Source organism: Mustela nivalis (genome assembly GCF_964662115.1).
Source record: "Mustela nivalis genome assembly, chromosome: 10".
In the NCBI taxonomy this organism is placed as follows: domain Eukaryota; kingdom Metazoa; phylum Chordata; class Mammalia; order Carnivora; family Mustelidae; genus Mustela; species Mustela nivalis.
This window is the reverse complement of record NC_139029.1, coordinates 110,606,395-110,633,241: the sequence shown is the minus strand read 5'-3', so window position 1 is coordinate 110,633,241 and position 26,847 is coordinate 110,606,395. Positions and strand designations below refer to the sequence as shown.

The 26,847-nt window shown below is 41.0% G+C and overlaps 1 protein-coding gene across 6 annotated transcripts in view; it reads left to right on the top strand.

Moving 5' to 3' along the window:
- Positions 1-235: 235 nt before the first annotated feature.
- The window catches only part of RPRD2 (regulation of nuclear pre-mRNA domain containing 2), a 103,476-nt gene continuing 76,864 nt past the window's right edge, over positions 236-26,847 (top strand). For 5 of the 6 annotated variants that reach the window (XM_082685912.1, XM_082685910.1, XM_082685908.1 and 2 more), the window contains exon 1: positions 242-1,485. In XM_082685912.1, coding sequence (XP_082542038.1) covers positions 1,281-1,485 — 205 coding nt within the window. In that variant the 5' untranslated portion in view covers positions 242-1,280. Of the gene's footprint in view, positions 1,486-26,847 lie in introns of all 6 variants that reach the window. The other variant, XM_082685907.1, reaches the window with a different exon arrangement.

Below are 26,847 nucleotides of genomic sequence, written 5' to 3'. Positions count from 1 at the left end.
AACAATAATGTATTACGTGGTTGCGAGGCTATTATAACCCGCAAAGGTGAGATCATCTCGCCTTCTATTTTCTCGTCTCGAAAATTTTACTAAGCAATTCTTCGTTTCACTTCATTTACTTCCTCTTCCTATAATCCAAATAGCCTACTGGCTATGAATGGCACCGTCCAACGGGAGTGTAAAATATTGTTTGATTTGGGAGTCTGCGTAGTGAATGGCTCGCCGGAGCTGACGCATGCGCATCTTTTGAGGCACTGCAAGATGGCTGCCAGCCACCTTGTCGCGCGTCGGAGCCCCGAGGAGTTAGCGGCGGCGGCGGCTGCAGCGGCAGCAGCTGCCACAGAATAACAGTGACCTCTGAGCGGTGGGAATTACCCGGTCTGCTGTAAGAGTTGACAATCCCAAGAGGGAAACCTCGCTTGGAAGTAAAGGGCGGGGCAGAGCGATGAAGCTCCACCCCCAACCTCTCCTTAATTTGACCAACTCCCTCACCCTTCCTCCCGGTTTTTCCTCCTAGCCCTCTACACGCGGGTCTGGTGCGCAAGCGCACAAATAATCGTAGCGCCTCCTTGGCCCTTAGGGCTTGAGGGCTTCTGCGCGCGCTTCCCGTTCTGGTCCTTTGATTGGTCAGACTGCCCCGCCATCACGCCTCCCTCTGCTTTCTAGGTTGAGAAGGAAGCGGGGAGGCGGAGCGAAGCGGCGCGTGCGCGATACTGTTGCTGTTCCTTTGCTGCTATTGCGTTGCAAAAAAAATCCAGTCTAGGTAGCCTTGGGCCTTTTCTGTGCTAGAGGATCTAAAGGAGAAAGATTTCTGCAACTGAAGGGGCAGTCGGGTAGTATTAAATTTAAGATATTAACGCCCAGCTTTACAGGAGCGTGGTGATAGGAGTGGGGAATAGCCTTAGCTTTGAGAGCTGAAGAGTGTAAAACCATTAGTTTCGGGGCCAGGCGTTTGGAAAGGCTTTGCAGGATCCGTTTTCAGCGCAGTTCTTCCGTGATTATTGACTGGTTTAAACACAACCCCTTGAACAATTCTGATAAACCTTCGATACCCGCAGCCCTTAGAGCCTGTAGGAGCCACCAGCGTGCCCAGCAGCTGGTCCTCCCGTCCTACCTCTAGAAGAGCCTAGCGCGTGCACCATCCCCACCCCCTGGCCTCCTTCCCCACCTACGGCTTTCACGCACTCGCAGTGATTGTTTTGCCCGCTCCCGCTCCCGCCGCCGCCGCCGCCGCCGCCGCGGCCGCCAGAGGAGCAGCAGCGCTTGTGCAAACCGGGAAGATGGCGGCCGGCGGCGGCGGAGGCAGCAGTAAGGCCTCCTCCTCGTCGGCCTCTTCGGCAGGGGCTCTGGAGTCCTCGTTGGATCGAAAATTCCAGTCGGTAACTAACACCATGGAATCTATTCAAGGCTTGTCGTCTTGGTGTATAGAGAACAAGAAACACCACACTACTATCGTCTACCATTGGATGAAGTGGCTCCGGAGATGTGAGTGTTGGGGGTGACTAGGGAAGGGAAGACTGGGGAAATGGAAGGGAATCCTTCCAGAAACGCCTGGGTTTTTTTTCCCCACGGAGCCACTGCATTCGGTTGGCGTTGTTCACAGTAATGCTTTGACGCGAGTGTTCCCAAACCCAGCCTCCATTCCTAGCCACAGTTGTCCTGAGCTGCCGGAGGCTCATCATTTCTTGGATTTTTTTATTAGCTAGTTACCCACTTGGGGGGTGTGTGTGACCTTGGGCCGTTGGGCCCAGATCATTAGAGATTTAGGTGTTATTTTAGAGCCTTGTAAGGTGCTGTTGTCTTTACTGAACCTTCGCGGAAATTATCGCGTCCGTTTATTTCTTACAGGCCTAGACGTGCTCATGATTTCTGGTTTTCGTGATGATAGACAAGCTATGGTTTAAGCAGTAGCAAAACCACTTCTTTGGTATATGTTGGACCACTATTTTACGCTGAACTATAACTCGTGATCTGTTATACGAAGGGCCTTGCTTGGGTGAATGTTACGAAGTAACGGGAGCTCCACGTAGAGCTGAAGCGACCACCTGGGAGGTTTCCTCGTACCTGTGTTTGCTGCAATAAAACACGGGCTTCTTGATACTGCCCGGAAATAACTGCAGTCAGTATCATCACTTAATACCTTAAAATGTAAAACATGTCTGGCTTCTTTTCAGTCACTTGAGATACCTTTTTTAAAGAATAAGTTTGGCTTCATAGGCAATCAAAACAGGAAATCGGGAAATCTGCTTTTTGAATATATGGTACTTTCTTTCCCAAGTAACTGCTTTTTTGTCTCCCTTGGGTATTTTTTTCCACTTTGCTTCTTTTCTACAGAAAAGAGGTATGTATATTAAACTGTCAGGAAGCATGGACTGTCTCCAAAACATTTCAAATCTTTTAGGAGCAAGTGTGGAGAATTCATTGTTGCTTCCTGCTGAGAAGAGGGTTAACCCTAAATCCATATATATTTATTTGACATTTTGGTCTTTTGTTGCTTCTTGTCTATGGCATGTCACCAGTGAGACCCATCATCCAGTTCCTCTTCTTACTCCACTTCTGCCATTGGCCCTATAGTGTTTTGGTTTGTGTTAACCTTTGGGGGAGTAGATGGATAAAGCTTACAAAATCATAGGCCCCAATCTTCAGACTATGTGTGTAAAGTTATTGTTGGTAGAGATGTGGCACTTGGAGTAATATATACTGAAAAGGTTGTAGAACCAAGACAGGATTACCAATATTTACCAATAGATTAGTGTTACTTTCTTCCGAAGAAGTAAAATTAGAACATACAATATAAACTATGATAACAGTTATCATTAAAAGACTCACATGTTTAAGGATCTGCTATGTGCCCAACCCTTTATTGCCACTTACAATATATCCATCTCATTATACTTTAAAATAACCCTAAGAAGTGGATTTTTTTTTTACATATGGGGAAACTAAAGCCCAGAAGTGTTAAGTAAATTGCTTAAGATTACACAGAAAAAGTGTGGAGTTAGGATTTGATTCCACCATATCAGATGACAGTGACCACATTTAACTTTGTAGAAATGTTTTCAAGATTAAAAGAAAATTGTTCTTTAATGTACTTGGTACACTAGGTGTACCAATGATACACCGTGGTAGCAAATGCTCATACAAGTCTGAAACATACTTTCTTTAATTGTCTTAAAACATTTTTACAAAATTATACAAGCATTTAACATTTCCTACCTTTGAGCTCTGGTGCTTTAATTGCATGGTTACATCATTTGCAAGACTAAGTTGGTCCCCATCCCTGCCTTGTGGGATTTCAAATGACAATTAGAATTTTTTTTCTAGTTAGCAATAATGAGATATACTGGAGCCAGAAGTTTTCTGCCTCTACTATTGTTGATATTTTGCCCGAGCTTATTTCCCCTGTTGATATCTTGAGTGAAAAAGTGATTGCTCTAGTAAAATACTTGATTTGAAGTGCATTATATGTAATTTATGTAGTTAAATGCTTTTGGCTTTCTAAAAACTTGATTCTTTTTTCCCTAGTGTAATGGAACTTTCTAAAAATGGTTCAGGGTTATTTGTAGTCATTTTGTGTTTACCTTTAATGAACATCATCTATTTAATCTATTTCAATGTAAATAAAATTTGAGAGAAATTTTCAGGAGAGTAATGAAGGGCACAGTGAAAATAGTTGATGCATTAGGCTTCATTTAGTTTCATATTTCTTTACAGTTGGGATTATTTTAGTTTGAGTTCGTTTCTTTTTCTTTTTTTTTTTTTTAAAGATTTTATTTATTTATTTGACAGAGAGAAATCACAAGTAGATGGAGAGGCAGGCAGAGAGAGAGAGAGGGAAGCAGGCTCTCCGCTGAGCAGAGAGCCCGATGCGGGACTCGATCCCAGGACTCTGAGATCATGACCTGAGCCGAAGGCAGCGGCTTAACCCTCTGAGCCACCCAGGCGCCCCTGAGTTCGTTTCTAAGTCAGGTTTAGGCAAGTCTGCGAAATAGGTGTCTCTGGCATTCCCAGCCTTCGTGTCTGTTTTCCCGATGTTACTTTTGCTTCTCTTTTTTATTCTAGCATCCATTATTTAATAAGTTGTGTTTATTTTTTTATTTTATTTTATTTTTTTTAAAGATTTTATTTATTTATTTGTCAGAGAGAGAGAGAGTGAGAGCGAGCACAGGCAGACAGAGTGGAAGGCAAGGCAGAGGGAGAAGCAGGCTCCCTGCAGAGCAAGGAGCCCGATGTGGGACTCGATCCCAGGACACTGGGATCATGACCTGAGCCGAAGGCAGCTGCTTAACCAACTGAGCCACCCAGGCGTCCCAATAAGTTGTGTTTAGACCTCAGTGTGAATTTAAGTGTGTTAGCTCTTCCAAAGATATTTTCATATGACCCTTTATTCCATATGTTGTAATGAGAGGCTTTTGTTGATTTTAAAGGAAATAATTTGGAAAAAGCAAGTAGGCTTCTGGAAGATACACTCCATAGCTGGGTTCTAACTGATTTTATTTAGGCTTTTTAAAATTTGTCCTGAAGCATTTATTGCCATCATTTTTAAAACTGATCTTTCTATAGCATAAACAGATGTCATTACTGTGTTTCAGAATCCTCCACTGATGTCCCATTGCAACAGGTTAGAATCTAAATTTCTTTATTGTGGTCTTCAAGTTCCTACACCATCTGCCTTACCTACTACCTCTCAGGCTTCTTCCAGTTCCATTTCTGCATCATGTATTTTTTATTTTTTTATTTTTTAAATTTTATTTATTTACTTGACAGAGAGAGATGACAAGCAGGCAGAGAGGCAGTCAGAGAGGCAGGCAGAGAGAGAGGAGGAAGCAGGCTCCCCGACGAGCAGAGAGCCCAATGCGGGGCTCAATCCCAGGACCCTGAGATCATGACCTGAGCCGAAGGCAGAGGCTCAACACACTGAGCCACCCAGGCGCCCCCATTTCTGCATCATTTAGATTCAAGCTGGTGTATTACCTGTTCAGAAAGGCCCTCTCTTAATTGACCTTATTTCAGGTGGTCACTTTGATTGCCTTCTGTCACTTCACATTGTTTTCAGTATATGAAATTACCTTGCTTATTTGTTTACATGTTTATTGTTTGTCTTCTTTGCTGCTGTATCCTCAAGCAACTAAAACAGTGTTTGGCACAAAGTGAGCTGTCAGTAAATATTTGCCAACATAATTTTGTGTATTAATCAAGAACTTGAATTGTTTTAATTTCTATTTATCAGAAAGATGCTTATAATTAGTGAAAGAAATGATTGCTATGGTTGTCAGCAGGTTCAAGATACGGCTTTTTTTGTTGTTGTTTTTTGTTTGTAAGATATGGCTCTTTTTGGACTTGATGTTCATATAACCAGATTTTCATTTCTTTACTTCATTTGTCCCTCCCATTTTTAATGTAAAATAGAAATCAATGTGGAAAAGTAGAAAAATGCAGACTTTAGAATTAGACATAGATTCAGACCTTAATTCCATCATTTAATACTTAGGTGACTCTACACTTATATTGCGAGCCCCAATTTCTGATCTGTAAGTAGAGGTAATAATTATCTCATAGAATTGCTGTCTAAGTTTGAAAAGATTATTTATTTTAGCATAGGTTCTAGCATATCCAGAACTTTCAAATTATTTATTATGATGACAGTGATGATGCAGATAAAGATTGTCTTTATCCTAAAATCCTGAGTATCCAGAATAATTACAGCAGAACTTTTTTGGGATATAGTGCTGGAAATTCCCAATTGGAGCAGATGGATTGGACCAGACACTAATGAATTAACAAGTGCTCTGAAGAACTAGTAGGACAAAATGGAAATTACTGTGTTCATGATATTTCCATGTTGTCTTGTTTCTTTTTAAAAGTAATTTATTTATGTATCAGAGAGAGAGCACGTGCACAAGCAGGAGGAATGGCAGGCAGAGGGGGGAAGCAGGCTCCCTGCTGAGCAAGGAGCCCCATGTGGAACTGAAGCCTTTCACCCAAGCTGAAAGCAGACGCTTAACCCACTTAGCCACCCAGGCAACCCATGTTGTCTTGTTTCTAACCATTTTAGAAGGTGGTCTGAGAATTTAAGTGAGTTTTTAAAGAAAGGATATAGAAAAATAGAATCATTTGTAGAACAGAAAATCTGTTAAGTCCCTTCAGCTATTTTTGATACAAACTAAATATTTTACACCCACCCCAGACCTTGTACTGATTAACCCACTTCATTAGTTATCAACTTAATGGCCAGTCTTTTTTTCTTCTGCCTCCCCTTACTTTTTACCCCTTCCACCTCATTTGAAGGAACTCATAGTACAATGTTTTTTTTTTCTACAAGAGAAACTATTACATAAACATGGGCTAGCAAAAAAAAAAAAATTCTCTTTTTACAGGATTAAATTGTTGGAGAGAATTTGCAAAGTGCAGTTACTGTTTTGATTTATGGCAGTGGTTTCTCAGTTTGGTACTCACAGATCCTTAGCTGGACTATGAAGATGGTGATAATTTTATAGCTAACTTTTATCAAGTGCTTACTATGTGCCAGATACCTTTCCAGGTATTTTGCACATTTAATTCATTCAGTCCTCACAGATCTTTTTTTTTTTTAGATTTTATTTATTTATTTGACAGAGATCACAAGTGGGCAGAGAGGCAGGCGGGGGGAGGGGGGGATGCAGGCTCCCTGCTGAGCAGAGAGCCCATTGCGAGGCTCAATCCAGATCATGACCTGAGCTGAAGGCAGAGGCTTAACCCACTGAGCCATCCAGGTGCCCCCAGTCCTCATAGATCTTTGAAGTAAGTATTGTTATGATCGCCATTTTATGGATGAGAAAACAGAGGCACTAAAAGATTGAGTAACTTGCTGATGGTTACAGAGGTATTAAGTGGTAGAGCCAGGATTCAATCCAGACATTCTGGATTTAGGGTGAATACTCTTCACCACTCTACTATACTGCTTTTCTGATCCATAAAATACTCTCTTTCTGCCATGCAGAAAACCTTTCATTACTTGCTTATTTATCCAAGGTTAGGCTTTGTAGATTAACCAGAATGTTGAAATTTTAAATCTCTGTGGGTGTTTTTGTTTTTGCATTCTGTGGCAAAACTGATTATCTTGTGTGGATTTTGAGTTCTGATAGGTATTTATGTTTTTGCTTGAAAATATGGTAACTTTGAAAGCTGACTACTAGATAAAAATCTCTAAATATGGGGTTATTTGGATTAAATAATAATTTTTTTTTAAAGATTTTATTTATTTATTTGTCAGAGCGGCAGAGAGCACAAGCAGGGTGAGCATGAGCAGCAGGGAGAGGGAGAAGCAGACTCCTCACCAAGCAAGGAGCCTGATGTAGGGCTCAATCCCAGGACCCTGGGATCATGACCTGAACCAAAGGTAGACACTTAAGGACTGAGCTACCCAGGCAGCTGCCTTTTTTTTTTTTTTTTTTTAAGATTTCATTTATTTATTTGACAGACAGAGATCACAAGTAGGCAGAGAGGCAGGCAGAGAGAGAGGGAGAAGCAGGCTTGCTGCCAAGCAGGCAGCCCGATGTGGGGCTCAATCTCAGGACCCTGAGATCATGACCTGAGCTGAAGGCAGAGGCTCAACCCACTGAGCGACCCAGGTGCCCCTGCCTTTTTTTTTTTTTTTTTTTAAGTAATTTCTGCCCAATGTGGGGTTGAACTCAACAACTCCAAGGTCAAGAGTTACTGAGGTGACTGACTGAGCTAGCTTGGTGCTCCATAAGAGTTTTCTTGACAAAAAGTTCGGGGCATAGTATTGGTCAGTGGGGAGTGGAGTCTGCTATTGTATATTTGATATTACGCAAATCTGAGGATCTGGGACCATTTCTGCAGCTTTGGCTTCTGAAATGTACTTTTTTTTGGCACAGATTTTAAAATTTTTGTTATTATTTTTTAAAATAATAGAGGTTGGAGTGCCTGAGTGGTTCAGTCAGTTAAGCATCTGCCTTAGGCTCAGGTCATGATCTGGGGACTCTCTGAGAAGCAGGGAGTCTGCTCCTCCTCCCTCTTCCTCAGCCTCTCCCTCTGCTCACATACATGCTCTCTCTCTCTCTCTTAATAAATAAATAAAATCTTTAAAAACAACAACAGAGGTCAACCACAGATGTAGATCTCCAGCAATAAAAGCAGTATCTCAAGTGCCAGATACTTAGCAATTTAGGTTTCCTACCTAATAATACCTATACCTACCTATTAAGTCACAGGTAATAGTTGTAAGTATCTGTGATGTGATCCAAAAGCCTAAAAATAAAAAGTAAACACAAAAGCCTAAAAACAGCTGGCATAGTTAACTGTTTATTCTCTTTGAAATCCATTCTTGGCAGCAAATATGTAGGCTAGACATGTAGAATATATAACAGTACTGCCATAGGCATAAAGCTTTATAATTACATATCACATGTATACAGACGAATAATACAGGTGAACTAGAGAACAGATTCTAACTATGAGTAGGAAGATGAGTTTTGCTTATAAGTCCCTAGTTTACATTCGGTTCTTTAACAACTATTTGTTGAATACCTGTTGTACCAAGGCCTGGGGATATAGCACGTGAGCCAAATGGAGAAAAATTTTGCCCTCTTGGAGCTTATACTCCAGTGAGGTGAGACAACAAGAAAATAAGTAAAATATTAAATATATGTGAAGGTAAAAGTATTAGAAGTGCTGTAGAGAAAGTAGGAAAGGGAAATACAGAGTGTTAATAGGGGTTTGTAGTTTTTTTTTTTTTTTTTTTTTTTTTTTTAAGATTTTATCCATCCACTTTGACAGAAAGAGAGAGAGAAAGAGAGTGCACAAGCAGGGGCAACATCAGGCAGAGGGAGAAGGAGGCTTTCCACAGAACAAGGGAGCCCAGCGTAGGACTTGATCCTGGGACTCCCGGAACATGACCTGAGCCTCAGATGCCCAACTGACTGAGCCACCTAGGTACCCAGGGGTTTGCAGTTTTAAATTAGGTTGTAAGAGAAGGCCTCACTGGGAAGGTGACATTTGAGCAGGGAAATGAGGTATTGCAGTATAGATAAATGAGAGTGTGAGGAGAGAATGTTCCAACACAAAGAGAACAGAAAAATACAAAGGTCCTGAGGGTAGAATGTGCCTGGAAAGTTTAAGGAAGGGCAAGAAAGCTTTTGTGGCTGGAAAGAAATAGGTACAGAGAGGTTTGGCAGATGATCTCAGAGATTATGGTGGGTGATGGTGGGAGGAGAGGCATATCACAGTGTCTTATAGGTGTCAGAAGGTCTTTCTTTGGCTTTCAGTCTAAATTAGATGGGGAGCTATTTGAGCAGAGGAATGACATGAACTGATTTTTTTTCTTTCTTTCTTTCCTTTTTTTTTAAGTGAGCTCTAGGCCCAGTGTGGGACTTGAACTTGTGATGCTGAGATCAAGAGTCACGTGCTCGGTGGACTGAGCCAGGGAAGGCATCCCATGATTTATGTTTTTAAAAGGTCATTCTGCAGGGCACCTGGCTTAGTTGGTTAAGTGTCTGCCTTTGGCTTAGGTTGTGATTCCAGGGTCCTGGCATCTATGGCGGCATTGGGCTCTCTCCTCAGCAAGGAGTCTGCTTCTCCCTTTTAGTCTCCCTCTGTGCTATCTCTCTCTCAAATAAATAAAAAAAACCTTTTAAAAAAAAAAAAAAAGGTCATTCTAGTTGCTGTAGAAACAGGGATACCAGTTAGGTGGCTGTTGTAGTAATCCTAGAGAAAGGTGCTGGTGGTTTGGACCAGGCTGTGGCCTATGGAGGTGATAAATAATTTAATTCTGGATCTATTTTGAATGTAGGTCTAACTGGATTTCTAGATGGATTAAACATGGGCTAAGAGAGTAAAGTAATCCAGAATGACTCCAGTTTTTTGCTGGACTAGGAAGAGTTGATATTTATTAATATGGGGAAGGCAGTAAGTGGAGCAGATTTGGGGAGGAAGATCAGAATTTTAGTTTTATTTTTTATTTATTTATTTATTTATTTATTTATTTTAAAGATTTTATTTATTTATTTGACAGAGAGAGATCACAAGTAGGCAGAGAGGCAGGCAGAGAGAGAGAGGAGGAAGCAGGCTCCCCGCTGAGCAGAGAGCCCGATGTGGGACTCGATCCCAGGACCCTGAGATCATGACCTGAGCTGAAGGCAGCGGCTTAACCCACTGAGCCACCCAGGCGCCCCCAGAATTTTAGTTTTAAATGTTAGGTTTGTGTTGTCCATATTTTAAAGTATCTTTATTGAGATATAATTCACAAATACAAGATTCATTCATTTAAACTGTAAAATCAGTTGTTTTAGTATGTTCACAGAATTGTCCAACAGTCACTATAGGGTGTCTGTTTAGTGTATAGATTATTTTTGGAGCTACAGAGATTGAGCTACATGGGAGTTAAGTATAACTAGATGGGGCACCTGGGTGGCTTAGTGGGTTAAGCCTCTGCCTTCAGCTCAGGTCACGATCTCAGGGTCCTGGGATCAAGCCCCGCATCTGGCTCTCTGCTCAGCGGGGAGCCTGCTTCCCCCTCTCTCTGCCTGCCTCTCTGCCTACTTGTGATCTCTCTCTGTGTGTCAACTAACTAAATAAAATCTTTAAAAAAAAAATCTTTAAAAAAAAAGTATAGGGCGCCTGGGTGGCTCAGTGGGTTAAGCCGCTGCCTTCAGCTCAGGTCATGATCTCAGAGTCCTGGGATCGAGTCCCGCATCGGGCTCTCTGCTTAGCAGAGAGCCTGCTTCCCTCTCTCTCTCTCTGCCTGCCTCTCCATCTACTTGTGATTTCTCTCTGTCAAATAAATAAATAAAATCTTAAAAAAAAATAAAAAATAAAAAATAAAAAAAAAGTATAGATAGAGAAGGAAGCATGGGAAGAGTACTAAGTGTAGATAGAGAAGAGGTCCAGAGAGAAGGCTCTGGGGCAGTCAGTATTTCAGATACTTCTTTCTGCTTATTTGATCTAATATGTTCTTGGCTTAGGTTCTTTTTGAGGTTCAAGGTAAACTTTATCTCAGCTCCCCAAAGAAGTAATCTATTTTGAGCTCTTGTTTAGACTAAATGGCACTTCCGGATTAGTTAGGCAGTAACTGTATCTTAATTACCAATTATAAAATTATTGCATAATGATTCTCTCCTTCTCCTTTGGATGCTTAGGTCACTTTTTCTTTATTCCACTGCCCTAAATTCATAGAGATGTACATAATATTTTCCATGTTTCCTGACAGTGTTTTAAAACATGAACTACCTAATTATGACATATCATTACTAGATGGCATATACTAAATGAGCTTTTTCACTTGAATTGTGAGACTTTACAGTCATTATGTTCTTCATTTAGCTATGTTGTCTCTGAAATACAGAAGGGTGACACTATAAACATGGCCGTAGGTGGGTTTGAAGCATTATATATGACATAATTTTGTTATACATTCCATAGTAAGCTAAATGTTAAATTATGTAGCAAGTAAACATTCCTATAACTAAAAGTGTGAAACAATATTGACAAACTTCGAATGGTTCTTTGGTATGGAAAGGAAAATTTCATTGGCAGTGAAAAAATACTAATTAAAATTTGCTCAGATAGGTTACAACAAAATTATAGTTTTGTCTGCATAGAAGGAGTGAGTGTATGTATGTGTATAATTTCTTTTTTTCTTTTAAAGATTTTATTTATTTATTTAAAGATTTTATTTGTTTATTTGAGGGAGTGAGTAAGAGAGGGAGGGAGAAGGAGAAGCAGACTCCCAGCTCAGCAGGGAGCCTAATGCAGGGCTGGATCCCAGGACCCCGAGACCCTGGGATCATGACCTGAGCCGAAGGCAGCCGCTTAACCAACTGAGCTACGCATTTATTTACTTAAGAGAGCGAGAGCGAGCCTACACAAGCACACACAAGCTAGGGAGGAGCAGAGAATGACGGAGAGGGACAAGCAGACTCCCTGCTAAGCAGGGGGCTGGTGTGTGGACATGTGGCTCCATCCCAGGACCTGATCATGACTTGAGCTGAAGTCAGACAGTTAACCAGCTGAGCTACCCAGATGCTCCTGTATGTGTATAATTTCTTAGGGGGTTGAGGGTTATTGATTTTATTTTTAGTGACTTGGCTTCCTGCTTTTCATAAACTAATAAATCATAGATGCATCCAAACTCCTTTTCTCCTAAGCTTTTGTCAAACAGTTATGATACTTGTTTAAAAATTTCAAATGTTGGTAAAGTAAGGATACAGAAGGTTTTTTAAGGTGTAGAAGGAGCTCAGAGACCCTAGTAAAATTACTCCAGAACTCAATAGTGTTATACAAACCAGCTAGACTGAGTTTCTCATCTGTTTGTCAAGGAAACAAAAAGTAGTTTGTGTTTTGTGGTGCTTTCAGATCCCACTGCCTCCACAGATTTTAATTATAGAACACTGGAGAAATGCACATCTTGTGGAGAAAGTAATAGAACAGAGTTACTCTTTTTGGAAAAAAGGCAACAATTCCATCTGTGCTTTGGAATATTGAAGTTTTTCTAACTAAGATAGAACAGTTAAAAAAAAATCCAATTTTTATTCTTTTCTTAACAAACATTGAAATAGAGTCTCTTTGATGAAAGAAATGAAGTGTTCAGTATTCCGGGTTTATTTTGTTTGTGGCCTTTATCTTTTCCTCCTCTCTTCTTCTACTTCACTTTCTAGTGGTTAGTTTCACTTACTTTCACTCTCTGGTTCTTTGGTAACCCACTAGCCGAGAGTGTGTGTTTCTTTATTACTCTTTAGTAAAAGTTGCACTGTTAGAAGGGAAAAGATCTTTTAATGTTAAGAATTGTAGCTTAAGGGGCGCCTGGGTGGCTCAGTAGGTTAAGCCGCTGCCTTCGGCTCAGGTCATGATCCCAGGGTCCTGGGATCGAGCCCCGCATCGGGCTCTCTGCTCAGCTGCGAGCCTGCTTCCTCCTCTCTCTCTCTGCCTGCTTGTGATCTCTCTCTGTCGAATAAATAAATAAAATCTTTCAAAAAAAAAAAGATTAAAAAAAAAAAGAATTGTAGCTTAACATTTTAAAAAATATTTACTTTTTTTTTTTAAGATTTTATTTATTCATTTGAAATATATATATGGGGGGGGGGAGACTGAACAGGGAGAGAGGCCACAAGAGAGGGAGAAGCAGGCTCCCCACCAAGCCAGGAGCCCGAGACCATGATCTGAGCTGAAGGCAGACGTTTAACCATCTGAGCCGCCCAGGCTCCCCTATTTATCTGTTTAAGTTTATGTTTTTAAGTAATCTATACAACCAGCATGGAGCTCATACTTAGGACCCCAGGATCAAGACCCACATGCTTCTCTGACTGAGCCAGGCAGCCACCCATGACCCTGAGATCATGACCACCATTTTTTACTTTAAAAAGACCAGAATGGATCCTATATTGTTTTCGGGTTCCCTTTACCATCAGGGTAATTTTAAAACTGTAGTAAATGGGTTATTTTAGGGGCACCTGGGTGGCTCATTGGGTTAAAGTCTTTGCCTTCAGCTCAGGTCATGATCCCAGGATCCTGGGATGGAGCCCCCTATCAGGCTTTTGGCTCCCTGCTCAGCAGGGAGCCTGCTTCACCCCCCACCCCCACCCCTCTGCCTGCCACTCTGCCTACTTGTGATTTCTGTCTGTCAAATAAATGAATAAAATCTAAAAAGAAAAAAATGTCTTTAAAAAAACTGTGTTATTTTGGGTGCCTGGGTGGCTCAGTGGGTTAAGCCTCTGCCTTCGGCTCGGGTCGTGATCTCAGGGTCCTGGGATCAAGCCCCGCATTGGCCTGTTTGCTCAGCGGGAAGCCTGCTTCCCCTCCCCTGTCTATCTGCTTCTCTGCCTACTTGTGATCTCTCTCTCTTTGTCAAATAAATAAATCAAATCTTTTTAAAAAAATGTGTTATTTTAAAATGATGAATTCTGTGTCCAGGGGACAGTCACTATTACTCAAATTATTAAAATTTATAGTGTGTTCCTATGTCCAAAGTTAGAGAATTTAGAAAACAAAATTAGAAATACTGAGTACTTGCTCTGTGTAGAACTCTCTATTGGAATTATAAGGAATTTAACTCTTAGAAACTTAGAAATTGAACAAAAATAACTCATTCTGGGACGCCTGGGTGGCTCAGTTGGTTAAGCAGCTGCCTTCGGCTCGGGTCATGATCTCAGCATCCTGGGATCGAATCCCACATCGGGCTCCTTGCTCAGCAGGGAGCCTGCTTCTCCCTCTGCCTCTGCCTGCCATTCTGTCTGCCTGTGCTCACTCTCTCCCCCTCTCTCTCTCTGATAAATAAATAAAATCTTTAAAAAAAAAATAACAACTCATTCTGGAAAGTAGTATGATAGTGTGAGGTTTTTATATGCTATAACAGTTGGACGATTTTTTATTTTTATTTTTTAAAGAATTTATTTATTTGACAGAGATCACAAGTAGGCAGAGAGGCAGGCAGAGAGAGAGAGGAGGAAGCAGGCTCCCTGCTGAGCAGAGAGCCCGATGTGGGGCTTAATCCCGGGACCCTGGGATCATGACCTGAGCCGAAGGCAGAGGCTTTAACCTACTGAGCCACCCAGGTGCCCTGAAAAAAAAATTTTTTTTTTTAATTTGAGAGAGAGAGAGAGAGAGGACAAGCAGTGGGCAGCAGGAGTGGGAAAAGCAGGCTCTCCGCTGAGCAGGGAGCCCGATGCAGAGCTGGATCCCAGGACAGTGGGATCATGACCTGAGCTAAAGGCAGACATTTAACTGACTGAGCCACCCAGGCGCCCCATAAGCTGTAACAGTTTAGAAGAGGGTATCACTTTTTGGTTGGGGTGAAGGTATGGTGGATATATACGTATTACCTATAATCTTGATATCAACTCTGCATAATAAGACTTATCTGCGCTTTAAAATTTTATAATCTGAGGGAAGTTGATTGATTATTTGAGGAAATTGTCAGAACATTTATTGCATAGGAAAAGGAAACCAGAGGTGCCTGTGTGGCTCAAGTCGGTTGAACGTCTGCCTCAAACTTCCAGGATTGAGCCTACATCGGGCTCCCTGCTCAGCAGGGAGTCTGTTTCTCCCTCTGCCCCTCACCAGACTTGTGTTCTCTCACTCACGCGCTCTCTCAAATAAAATCTTAAAAAAAAAAAAAAAAAAAAGGAGAGGGAAACCATACCTGATTTCAGGGTAAGGCTAATTTTGGTTTGTTTTATGTAGGCAGAAGTTGAGAGTGGGAGAGAAAAGAAATACAGTGGATTAAAGCCTGAGTTGCTCACAGATACTTCACTATTATTTAGCAGTGTTCTTTATTAAATTTCCAGTCATTAATATAGTTAACTTCACAAATGTCACTAATAGATTTAATGATAAATAGCCAACAAGGCACCTCGCTGTCTCAGTAGAGTGTGCGACTCTTGGTCTCAGGGTTGTGGGTTGGAGTCCCATGTTGGATGTAGAGATTATTTAAAAATAAAATCTTTTTTTTTTTTTTAAGATTTTATTTATTTATTTGACAGAGATCACAGGTAGGCAGAATTGGGGGGGGGGGCACGCTCCCTGCTGAGCAGAGAGCCTGATGCAGGGCTCAATCCCAGGACCCTGAGATCATGACCTGAGCTGAGGGCAGAGGCTTAATCCACTGAGCCACCCAGGCGCCCCTAAAAATAAAATCTTTAAAAAGAATAAATAGGGCACCTGGGTGGCTTAGCCCATTAGGCATCTGCCTTTGGCTCAGGTTGTGATCCCAGGATCCTGGGATCAAGCCCTGCGTCGGGCTCCCTGCTCAGGGAGTCTGCTTCTCCCTCTCCCTCTCTGCCACCCCTGTTCATGCTCTCTCTCTCTCAAATAAATATCTTTTTTTTTTTTTTTAAGATTTTATTTATTTGAGAGAGAACACAAGTAAATTTTATTTGAGAGAGGGGCAGAAGGAGAAGCAGCAGCAGCAGGAGCCCAGTGTGGGGCTGGATTCTAGGATTTTGGTATCATGACCTGAGCTGAAGGCAAAGGCCTAACCAACTAAGCCACCCAGGCGCCCCTAAATTTAAAAAAAAAAAAAATCTTAAATAAATAGTCAACGTATACCAGATTTTTATGTGATCTTATTTAATATAACAACTCATGAGGTAATTACTATATATAATTTTTATTACTGAGTAAGTGTATTAGTAATGTAAATGTAAAATTAACTACACTGGTGACAGGCAAAATAATAAGACAAAGGATAGTAAGTGAAGTACTTGAAGTCTCAGTGAGGGAAAATTTATCGAATGCATAGGGGTGGTAAACAGTAGAGCCAAGATTCAAATCTAAGTAGTATTTTTTTTTTTTAGGTATTTTATTTATTTATTTGTTTATGTATGTGTCAGAGTGAGAAAGAGAGAGAGGCAAGCAGAGGGAGATGCAGACTCCTTGCTGAGCAAGGGGCCTGATCTGGGACTTGATCCCCAGACCCCTGAGATCATGACCTGCGCTGAAGGCAGACACTTAACTGACTGAGCCACCCAGGCATCCCCCCCCCACTTTTTTTTTTTTTAAGTAGTAGCTAGGGGAAGAGGGAGAGAATCTTAAGAAGGCTCCATATGCACCACAGAGCATAACACAGGGCTTGTTATCACAACCCTGAGATCATGACCTAAGTTGAAATTTTTTTTTTTTTTAACTTTTTATTGACCTAAGTTGAAATTAAGGATCGAATGCTTAACTGACTGAGCCACACAGGCACCCCCAAATCTTTTTCTTTTTTTAAGATTTTTAAAATTGTTTTTGAGAGAGAGAAAATGGGACCAAGCCTGGGGTGGGGTGGAGGGAGGAGCAGAGGGAGAGGGAAACCTAAGCAGGTTCCTTGCTGAGTGCAGAGTCCGCCCTGGGGCTTAATCCCATGACTCTGGGATCACCATCTGAGCTGAAACCAAGGGCTGGACGTTTAACTGACTGTGCCACCCAGGCACTCCCAAATTCAAGTATTCTTGACTCCAGAATCTGTGCTCTACCGTTGTGCTAGACTGCTTCCCACTTCTTCCTAAGTTTATTGGTATTTTAGTGTCCCATAGACACTATGGTATATATAGTATAATAGATTTCAAACAGCCTTGTGGTTTTTTCCCCCCAGCTTTATTGAGATATATTTGACATATAACATTGTATAAATTCAATGATGATTGTTTTTTTAAGATTTTTATTTATTTATTTGACAGAGATCACAAGTAGGCAGAGAGGCAGGCAGAGAGAGAGGAGGAAGCAGGCTCCCTGCTGAGCAGAGATCTGGATGTGGGGCTTAATCCCAGGACCCTGGGATCATGACCTGAGCCAAAGGCAGAGGGTTTAACCCACTGAGCCATCCAGGCACCCCTCATGTGATGGTTTGATACACATATATATTGTAAAATAATTACCACAATAAGGTTAGTTAACATGTGTATCACCTCACAATTACCTTTTTGTTGTTTTATTTATTTATTTTTTTAAAGATTTTATTTATTTATTTGACAGAGAGAGATTACAAGTAGGCAGAGAGAGAGAGGAGGAAGCAGGCTCCCTGCTGAGCAGAGAGCCCGATGCGGGACTCGATCCCAGGACCCTGAGATCATGACCTGAGCCGAAGGCAGCGGCTTAACCCACTGAGCCACCCAGGCGCCCCTTTGTTGTTTTATTTTTTAAAGATTTTCTGTATTTATATTAGAGAGCATGCTTACGCACGCAGGCAAGTGTGGGGAGGAGCAGAGGGAAAGGGAGAGAATCTCCAGTAGACAGCACAGAGCCCAGTGCAGGGCTTGATCTGACGATTCTGTGATCGTACGTAACCTGAGCCAAAACCAAAAGTCAGAACCCCAACTGAGTGAGCCACTCAGGTGTCCCATTGTTTTTGCTTTGAGAGAAAGAGAGTGCATGCGCATGCGCATGTGCAAGAGGGCGTGTGCAAAGGGAGAGGGAAAGAATTTTACCCACTGTGGAGCCCGAGTCCGGCTTGAACTCAGTACCCTAAGATCAAGACCTGAGTTGAGATAAAGAATCAGTTGGTTGCTTAACCAGCTGAGCTGATCAGGTGCCTTACCTTTTTTGTTGTTGTGAAAATATTTAAGATTTACTGTCTTAGCATCTTTCAGGGTTGTTAGCTATAGTATAAGGCTGTACATGAGCTCCCCAGAATCTTATTCATCTTTTTTTTTTTTAATTTTTAAAATTTTTATTATTTTTTAAAAGATTCTATTTATTTGACAGAGAGAGAGAGAGAGAGATCACAAGTAGGTAGAGAGGCAGGCAGAGAGATGAGGGAAGCAGGCTCCCCGCTGAGCAGAGTCCAATGCAGGGCTCCATCCCAGGACCCTGAGATTGTGACCTGAGCCTAAGGCAGAGGATTAACCTACTGAGCCACCCAGGCACCCCATCTTATTCATCTTTTTATTTTTTTTTTTTAAAGATTTTATTTATTTACTTGTCAGAGAGAGAGAGAACGCACAGACAGACAAGTGGCAGGCATAGGCAGAAGGAGAAGCAGCCTCCCTTCCAAGCAAGGAGCCCCGATGTGGGACTCATTGCTAGGATGCTGGGATCATGACCTGAGCTGAAGGCGGTCGCTTAACTGACTGAGCCACCCAGGCATCCCTTATTCATCTTTTAATTGGAAGTTTGTACACTTTGACCAACATCTCCGCATTTCTGCCACTCTCTAGCCCCTGGAAACCACTATTCTACTGTTTCTATGAGTTCATGTACCTGCGTATTTTCATGATTTCACACAACTGTGAAGTTGAAGGAACTCATTAATTCATATATAGAAATAAATTGAATATGATATGATATGAGATCCTAGTTGTTTTTTCTTATTAAACCAGACATTAGATATTAAAAAATGTAAAACAATGCTACTTTCCTCACAATGCTACTTACCTTTACAAAGTAGCATTTTAAAAAATATTTTTATTTGAGAGAGAGGGGCCCTCCAGAATGTGTGCATGCAAGTGAGTCGGGGAAGGGGCAGAGGGAGAAAATCTGCATGCTGACATGGCTTGACCTAATGGCCCATGAGATCATGACCTGAGCCGAAACCAAGAGTTAGAAACTTAACTGAGCCACCTAGGCACCACAAAATGTAGTTATTATTAGCAAAAATTGTATATAACATTAAATGTAATGATTTTATTGCTGCTTTTAGTGAATTAGTGGATTTTTAGATTGCTTAGTTTTAATTTCTAATATACAGTAAATAACTAGTTTTAACTCACATAAACAAAAGCATTTTGGGGTTTTTAATAATTTTTTAGAGTTTTTTTTTTTAATTTTATTTATTTATTTGTCAGAGAGAGAGAGAGAGCAAGAGCGAGCACAGGCAGAGTGGCAGGCAGAGTCAGAGGGAGAAGCAGGCTCCCTGCGGAGCAAGGAGCCCGATGTGGGACTCGATCCCAGGACGCTGGGATCATGACCTGAGCCGAAGGCAGCTGCTTAACCAGCTGAGCCACCCAGGCATCCCAATAATTTTTTAGAGTTTAAAGGGATCCTGAAACCAAAAGGTTTGAGAGCCACTGCTTTATAATACAGAGTGACCTTTATCAAGTTTCTGCAAGGTACATAGCCATTATCTCTCCTCTGAATACTGCATATTGCTCATTGGCTTCCAGGCTTTATCAATCATTTAATTATTATCATTATTTTAACTTGTGAGATCATACATTTGCCAACTTTTTATTTTGCCAAAAATAAGGATTTATAAGTACACTACAATTTATATTATTACTATGATTTTATAAATTACCACTTTATATGAAAAATTTGCCTTGATGTTTTTGTCTTTCAGGTCTTAGCTCAAATGTCTTCTTAGAGGTTAACCCTTCACCGTAGCCAAGGTCCTACCCCCACAGCCCCCTCTCCATCATTCTCTTATTACACCACCTTTTAAATTTTGTTCATAGTTTTTCTCATTACTGTATAAGATACTGCTTACTGAGAGGCATGTGAGAGTGCTTGCATGCGTGGGGAGGGTGAGGGGCAGAGGGAGACAGAATCTTAAGCAGACTCTGTGCTGAGCGGGAGTCCCATGTGGAGGTTGATCTCAGGACGCTGAGATCACTATCCAAGTGAAAATAAGAGTTGGACACTTAACTGACTGCACTACTCAGTCACCCCTGTTGTCATTTTTAAATGCAGTTATGCTATGTTATACTTTTTATATCATGTTTCATGTAAGCTTGTCTACTTAAGCTTTAAGTTCTTCCTGCTAATCTTACATACTGTAGGTGAAATTTTAAGGTTAATAATCCAAACGAAAGAATGTGAATTTTTTCATCTTTTCTTATTAATACTACTGAGTGCCCAAAGAATACATAATTAAGAAACTGTGTACCTATTTTGATTATTTCAAGCAGCTGTTCATATAAGAACATCTTTTATAGTTAAGAAACTTTCATGTTTTTATAGCTGTTGTGCTAACATGAAAGTGCATCTTAAGGAAGGGAATTTTTTTTTTTTTTAAGATTTTATTTATTTGGGCGCCTGGGTGGCTCAGTGGTTAAGCCGCTGCCTTCGGCTCAGGTCATGATCTCGGGGTCCTGGGATCGAGTCCCGCATCGGGCTCTCTGCTCAGCAGGGAGCCTGCTTCCTCCTCTCTCTCTCTCTCTGCCTGCTTCTCTGCCTACTTGTGATTTCTCTCTGTCAAGTAAATAAATAAAATCTTTAAAAAAAAAAAAAAGATTTTATTTATTTAACAGAGAGCACAAGCAGGGGGAGGCAGAAGCAAGCTCCCCCTGAATAGGGACCCTGATGCAGGGCGGATCCCAGGACCCTGGAATCATGACCTGAGCAGACTTGACTGAGCCATGCAGATGCCCTCAAGAAGGGATTTCAAAGGGACAGCAATATCTTTAGTGTTGGTAGATCTGGGGGGGAAAAAAAATAAATAACCTGTCGTGGGGCACATAATTCTAGCTCAGGATTGTGAGTTTGAGGCTCACACTGGGCATAGAGATTACGTAATAAATAACCTGTTGAGGGGTGCCTGGGTGGGTGGTTCAGTTCTTAGGCATCTGCCTTTGGCCCAGGTCATGATCCCAGGGTATTGGGGTTGAGCCCTGCATCGGGCTCCCTGCTCCGCAGAGGCCTGCTTTCCCTCTCCCACTCCCCCTGCTTGTGTTCCTGCTTGCTCGCTCACTCGCTCGCTCTCTGTCAGATAAATAAATAAATAAAATAAAATCTTAAAATTATCCTCTTGAAAACAAGGGATTTCTTTCTTTCTTTCTTTTCTTAGATTTTACTTCTTTATTTGACAGAGAGATCACAAGCAGGCAGAGCAGCAGGCGGGGTGGGGGGAAGCAGACTCCCTGCTGAATAGAGAACCCAATGCTGGGCTTGATCCCAGGACCCTGAGATCATGACCTGAGCTAAAGGTAGAGGTTTAACCCACTGAGCCATCCAGATGCCCCCTAATTTTTTTTTTTTTAAGATTTTATTTACCTTAAAAAAAAAAAGATTTTATGTATTTATTTGACAGAGAGACAGCAAGAGAGGGAACACAGGCAGGAGGAGTGGGAGATGGAGAAACAGGCTTCCCACTGAGCAGGGAGCCCAGTTTGGGGCTCAGTCCCAGGACCCTCGGATCTTGACCTGAGCCGAAGGCAACTGCTTAATGACTGAGCCATCCAGGTGCCTGAAAACAAGGGATTTCTGTAAATTGAAGTTGGAGTAATAAATATTATTACAAATATTAATAATATTTTTATTTAAATTTTTAAAATTTAAGATCAAGATTTTTTTAAAAAAGAAATTTCATATCAAGACAACATTTTGGAGGATCAGTTTCACTTCATTTTATATGACTTGTAAAATGCAATAATAGAAAAATGAAGTTTTTTGGGGCACCCGGGTGGCTCAGTGGGTTAAAGCCTCTGCCTTCAGCTCAGGTCATGATCCCAGGGTTCTGGGATCAAGCCCCGCATCAGGCTCTTTGCTTAGCAGGGAGCCTGCTTCCCTTCCTTTCTCTGCCTGCATCTCTGCCTACTTGTGATCTCTGTCAAATAAATAAATAAATAATATTTTAAAAATATATTAAAAGAAAAATGAAGTTTTTCAAATCCATTTATAGGGCATCCTTCTACATATATATTGTAGTTAGTATCAGTTAAGAGTTCATTTCTGTCCTCTTAGGTTTTTCAGATTGCCATGTGTAGTACATATGTATAAACGGGCAGATGTGAAGAGAAAATAAAACATGGCAATGAGCAAAAATAACAGTATGGGAGTGCCTGGGTGGCTCAGTTGTTAAGTGTCTGCCTTCGGCTCAGGTCATGATCCCAGGGTCCTGGGATTGAGCCCCTGCATCGGGCTCCCTGCTCAGTGGGAAGCCTACTTCTCCCTCTCCCGCTCCCCCAGCTTGTGTTCCCTCTCTCGCTGTGTCACTCTCTGTCAAACAAATAAATTTTAAAAATTTTTAAAAAATTAAAAATAACAGTATGAATCTGTACTTTGTACAAATATAGTATTTCCCCAAAAGTGATGTTTAAATGTCAGTTCATAGTTTAGAAACTACCAAGTTAAATTTACACCTTGTTTCATGCTGCTTTCCTTTAGTGTGGTTAATAAAGTACTTCATGAATTTCCAAGAGGCATGGGGAATAAGATATTCAGCATTTTTCAAACTTACTTGACCATGGAATCTCTTTTTTTTTCTAACCATCTCATGTGAGTAGTGTGCCATGGAACACACTTTGGGAAACTTTGTAAGAAGTTTTTCTAAGCAATCTCCAATTAAAGAACAGAGAGAACCCATTTATATTTGTGTATAGTAAGAAGGGCTTCGTGGAGGATACAGGTGTTCAAAAAAGATGTAAAGCAGGTGAAGGAAGGCACCCCAAATGTAAACGAAGGTGTGAAAGAATCAGAAGCTGGGAGTGAAAACAAGTTAGGATGGAAAAGACAAAGAAAAGGAATGAAAGGCCTAATTTTTATAACATAAAGGGTGAAAAGTAAGTTGGAAAAAAGTACAAATAGTTACAAAAGCTAAATTAGATAGTGATTATAACACTGGACCAAAATTATTTTTTGTAATACTGGTATTAGTGTAATTCTGTGTTTTATTTTTTATTTATTTAATTTTTTAAAAGATTTTATTAATTCGTTTGACAGAGAGAGAGAACACAAGTAGGGGGAGGAACAGAGGGAGAAGCTCTCCCTGCTCAGCATGGAGCCTGACACAGGGCTCGATCCCAGGATCGTGACCCAAGCCAAAGGCAGGTACCTCACGACTGAGCCACCCAGGCACCCCTAATAAAAGCTTTTATTAAAGCTTCTATTTATTTTTTAAAAAGATTTTCTTTACTTGAGAGACAGTGAGCAAGAGAGCATGAGTGGAATGAGAGGGAGAGGGAGATGCAGACTCCCAGCTGAGCAGGGAGCCCAACATGGGACTCAGTCCTGGGACTCCAGGATGATGTCCTGAGCTGAAGGCAGATGCCTAACTGACTGAGCCACCCAGGTGCCCCTATTAAAGCTTTTAGAATTCAGAAATTGAAATCAGATCAGTGAAGCGGAGAATTTAATATAGCTCACATTTTAAAAATTATCATTAAGACACAAAGTAAAAATATAAATTTATAAAGTATTAAATATAGTTAATCTTCTAATGTAAATCATCAGCTGCTCCTGGCTTTGGTTTTTTCCTTTTCTTTGCTCTTTTCCTTTAACTATGGTCTTTTTGTCTGAGATACCTGTATAATTGCCATGTGTGATATATCTGGTTGGGTTGGACTTAAGTATCTTTTTTGCCAGATTTAACTGCCCTGACTAGTGCTTTGAAAACCTTCTGTCTCTGTTCAGTTCAAAATTGCTGAAGTTTTGATTTTTTTTTTCTTTGCCAACCTGGGAAAGATTGCCTTAGTGGAGGTCTAACTCCTTTCTTTCCCCAAGGAGAGAGCCTTTGGGTTCTTACCCTCAGGTGCAGACTCACCCTGTAAGCAGGGGGTGATAATTGTGGAGGGGACTGAGGCAGGGGAGTTTCTTGAGCTGGGTAGTAAACAGGGTAAGGAGTTTGTGGTGAAAGTGAGAGGGATAGGGATGGGTGAGTAGGTGAATTGCTAAAGATAACCAAGAAAGACACATGGAGCTGCTTTTGTATAATGCCAACCAGAATGTTGTATTTTGTCAAATAGCACAGTAAGCTATAATACCTGAAACTGATACTATAGTTATAAAAAATAAATAGTGTATTTGGGAGAAATGGAAGGAGGAGGCCATTATAATAATGCAACAAATGACCAAGAGTTGAATTAGTATCGTGGTAGTGGGGAAGGCAGAAAAGATCTAAGACATATCAGAATGTGGAATTTGATAGAACTGGATGACCAGTTGGATATTGGGGATAAGAGGAAAGCTTGGAAAACAGATTCTGTGGATTCTGTCCTGGGTGGCAGGGTATTTGGGAGGAAGAGAGACAATGAAAGCAGGCTTGAACCTATGGAGCTGGAGTGTCTGGAGAGCATCTGGGAAGAATTGTTTGGTAGACAATTAGCCATATAGATGGTACTTATCATCCTAATATTGGCTAATATTTACTGACAGTTATGGACTTGATGCTGTCCTAGGAATTTTACATGTATTATGTCATGTAATCTTGACAACAACCTTTGCATGAGTAGGTACTATTACTACCCCTTGTAATGGGGAAAGCAGTGTTTGGAGAGGGTCATGCCGTTGGAAATAGGGCTGGGTTTTGAAACTCGCTCTGACTCAGTAAAGATGTTCATAACCATTATATTGTACTTGGGAGGGAGCTTTGAACTAGAGCTGTAGACTTGAGAGTTGTACATATATTGGTAATGTTAATGGATGAACACTCTTAAACAGAGTTTGAGAAGAGAATAGGGCCAATGAAAGAACTTGGGAAATACCACTTTCAAAGGTTAGCAGAATGAAAGGTGTCTTAAATAGATGAGAAGATGAGAACAAAGTGATTTTTTAGAAACTAAGGAAAAGAAGTTTGCCAGAGAGGGGGCGCCTGGGTGGCTCAGTGGGTTAAGCCACTGCCTTCGGCTCAGGTCATGATCTCAGGGTCCTGGGATCGAGTCCCGCATCGGGCTCTCTGCTCCACAGGGAGCCTGCTTCCTCCTCTCTCTCTCTGCCTGCCTCTCTGCCTACTTGTGATCTCTCTCTGTCAAATAAAAAAAAAAAAAAAAAAAAAAAAAGAAGTTTGCCAGAGGAATTTTGGTGGGGCATGGTTCTGAGAGGGAGCATGATTATATTTGGCAAAAGTGTAAATAGAAGGACTTCTGGTGATATGACATTAGACTTTTCAGGATCCTTTCACCAAAAAAAAACAAAAAACCAAAACTGAATCCTACAGAAATGGCAACAAATACAGTTTTTTTGAAATAAACTGTTAACTTAATTTTATTTTTAAAAAAGGTTTTATTTATTTGAGAGAAAAGTAATTTCCCAGGATATAATGCTGAGAAAGAAGTTGATAAGAATGATAATGAATCTAACATATGTGTGATTGAAGTCCCAGAAGGAGTAAATGGAGATTAAGTGATATTTGATGAAATAATGGCTTAGAAATCTGAGGAATTAGTGAAAGATTGTGAAAGATGGGAATGTACAGGAAGCAGAATGTATATGAAGGAGATTGAACAAAATGAAATCTATAACTGCACACTTTATGGTTAAACTGAAGAATACAGGGGCACCTGGGTGGCTCAGTGGCTTAATAAGCCTCAGCCTTCAGCTCAAGTCATGATCCCAGGGTCCTGGGATGGAGCTCCTCATCGGGCTGTCTGCTCAGTAGGAAGCCTGCTTCCTCCTCTCTCTGCCTGCCTCTCTGCCTACTTGTGATCTTTGTCAAATAAATAAATAAATCTTTAAAAAAACAAACAACAAACAACTGAAGAATACCAAAGACAAAGAGAAGCCCTTAAAAATAGCTAGAGAGGGGCGCCTGGGTGGCTCAGTGGTTTGGGCTGCTGCCTTCGGCTCAGGTCATGATCTCAGGGTCCTGGGATCGAGCCCCGCATCGGGCTCTCTGCTCCGCAGGAAGCCTGCTTCCCTCCCTCTCTCTCTCTCTGCCTGCCTCTCTGCCTACTTGTGATCTCTGTCTGTCAAATAAATAAATAAAATCTTTTTAAAAAAATAGCTAGAGAGAACAAATAAATAGCTTGTAAAGGAATGACAATAAGATTTATAGCAACAGTGGAAGCCAGACAGAAGAATAAAATGGAACAGTGGAAACAATAGTGGAAGAAGACATAAGAATAAAATTTTCAAAGGCAGGGAGAAAATAACTATCAATCTTGAATTGTATACTTAGCAAAGCTATTTTCTTTTTAAGATTTTATTTATTTATTTGACAGAGATCACAAGTAGGCAGAGAGGCAGGCAGAGAGAGAGAGAGATGAGGAAGCAGGCTCCCTGCTGAGCAGAGAGCCCGATGCGGGACTCGATCCCAGGACCCTGAGATCATGACCTTAGCCGAAGGCAGCGGCTTAACCCACTGAGCCACCCCGGTGCCCGCAAAGCTTTTTTTATTTTTAATTTTTAATTTTTTATAAACGTATATTTTTATCCCCAGGGGTACAGGTCTGTGAATCGCCAGGTTTACACAGTTCACAGCACTCACCGAATCACATACCCTCCCCAATGTCCATAACACCAAAAGCTATTTTTTTTAAGAGCAAGGGTTAAATGATGATATTTTCAGAAAGACAAAAGTTGGAAACCAAAAATCTTCACTTTGGGACCTTCTAAAGGATATATACTTAAAGAAGCAGGAAAATAATCCCAGGAAGGTTTGAGAGAGAAAATGCAACTCTGAACGAATAAATTGGTAATCATGAGTATAAATCTAAACGAACATTATCTGTGTAAAATAATGTTTAGTATGGAGTTTTTTTTTTTTAAGAAAGTCAAAACTAAAAT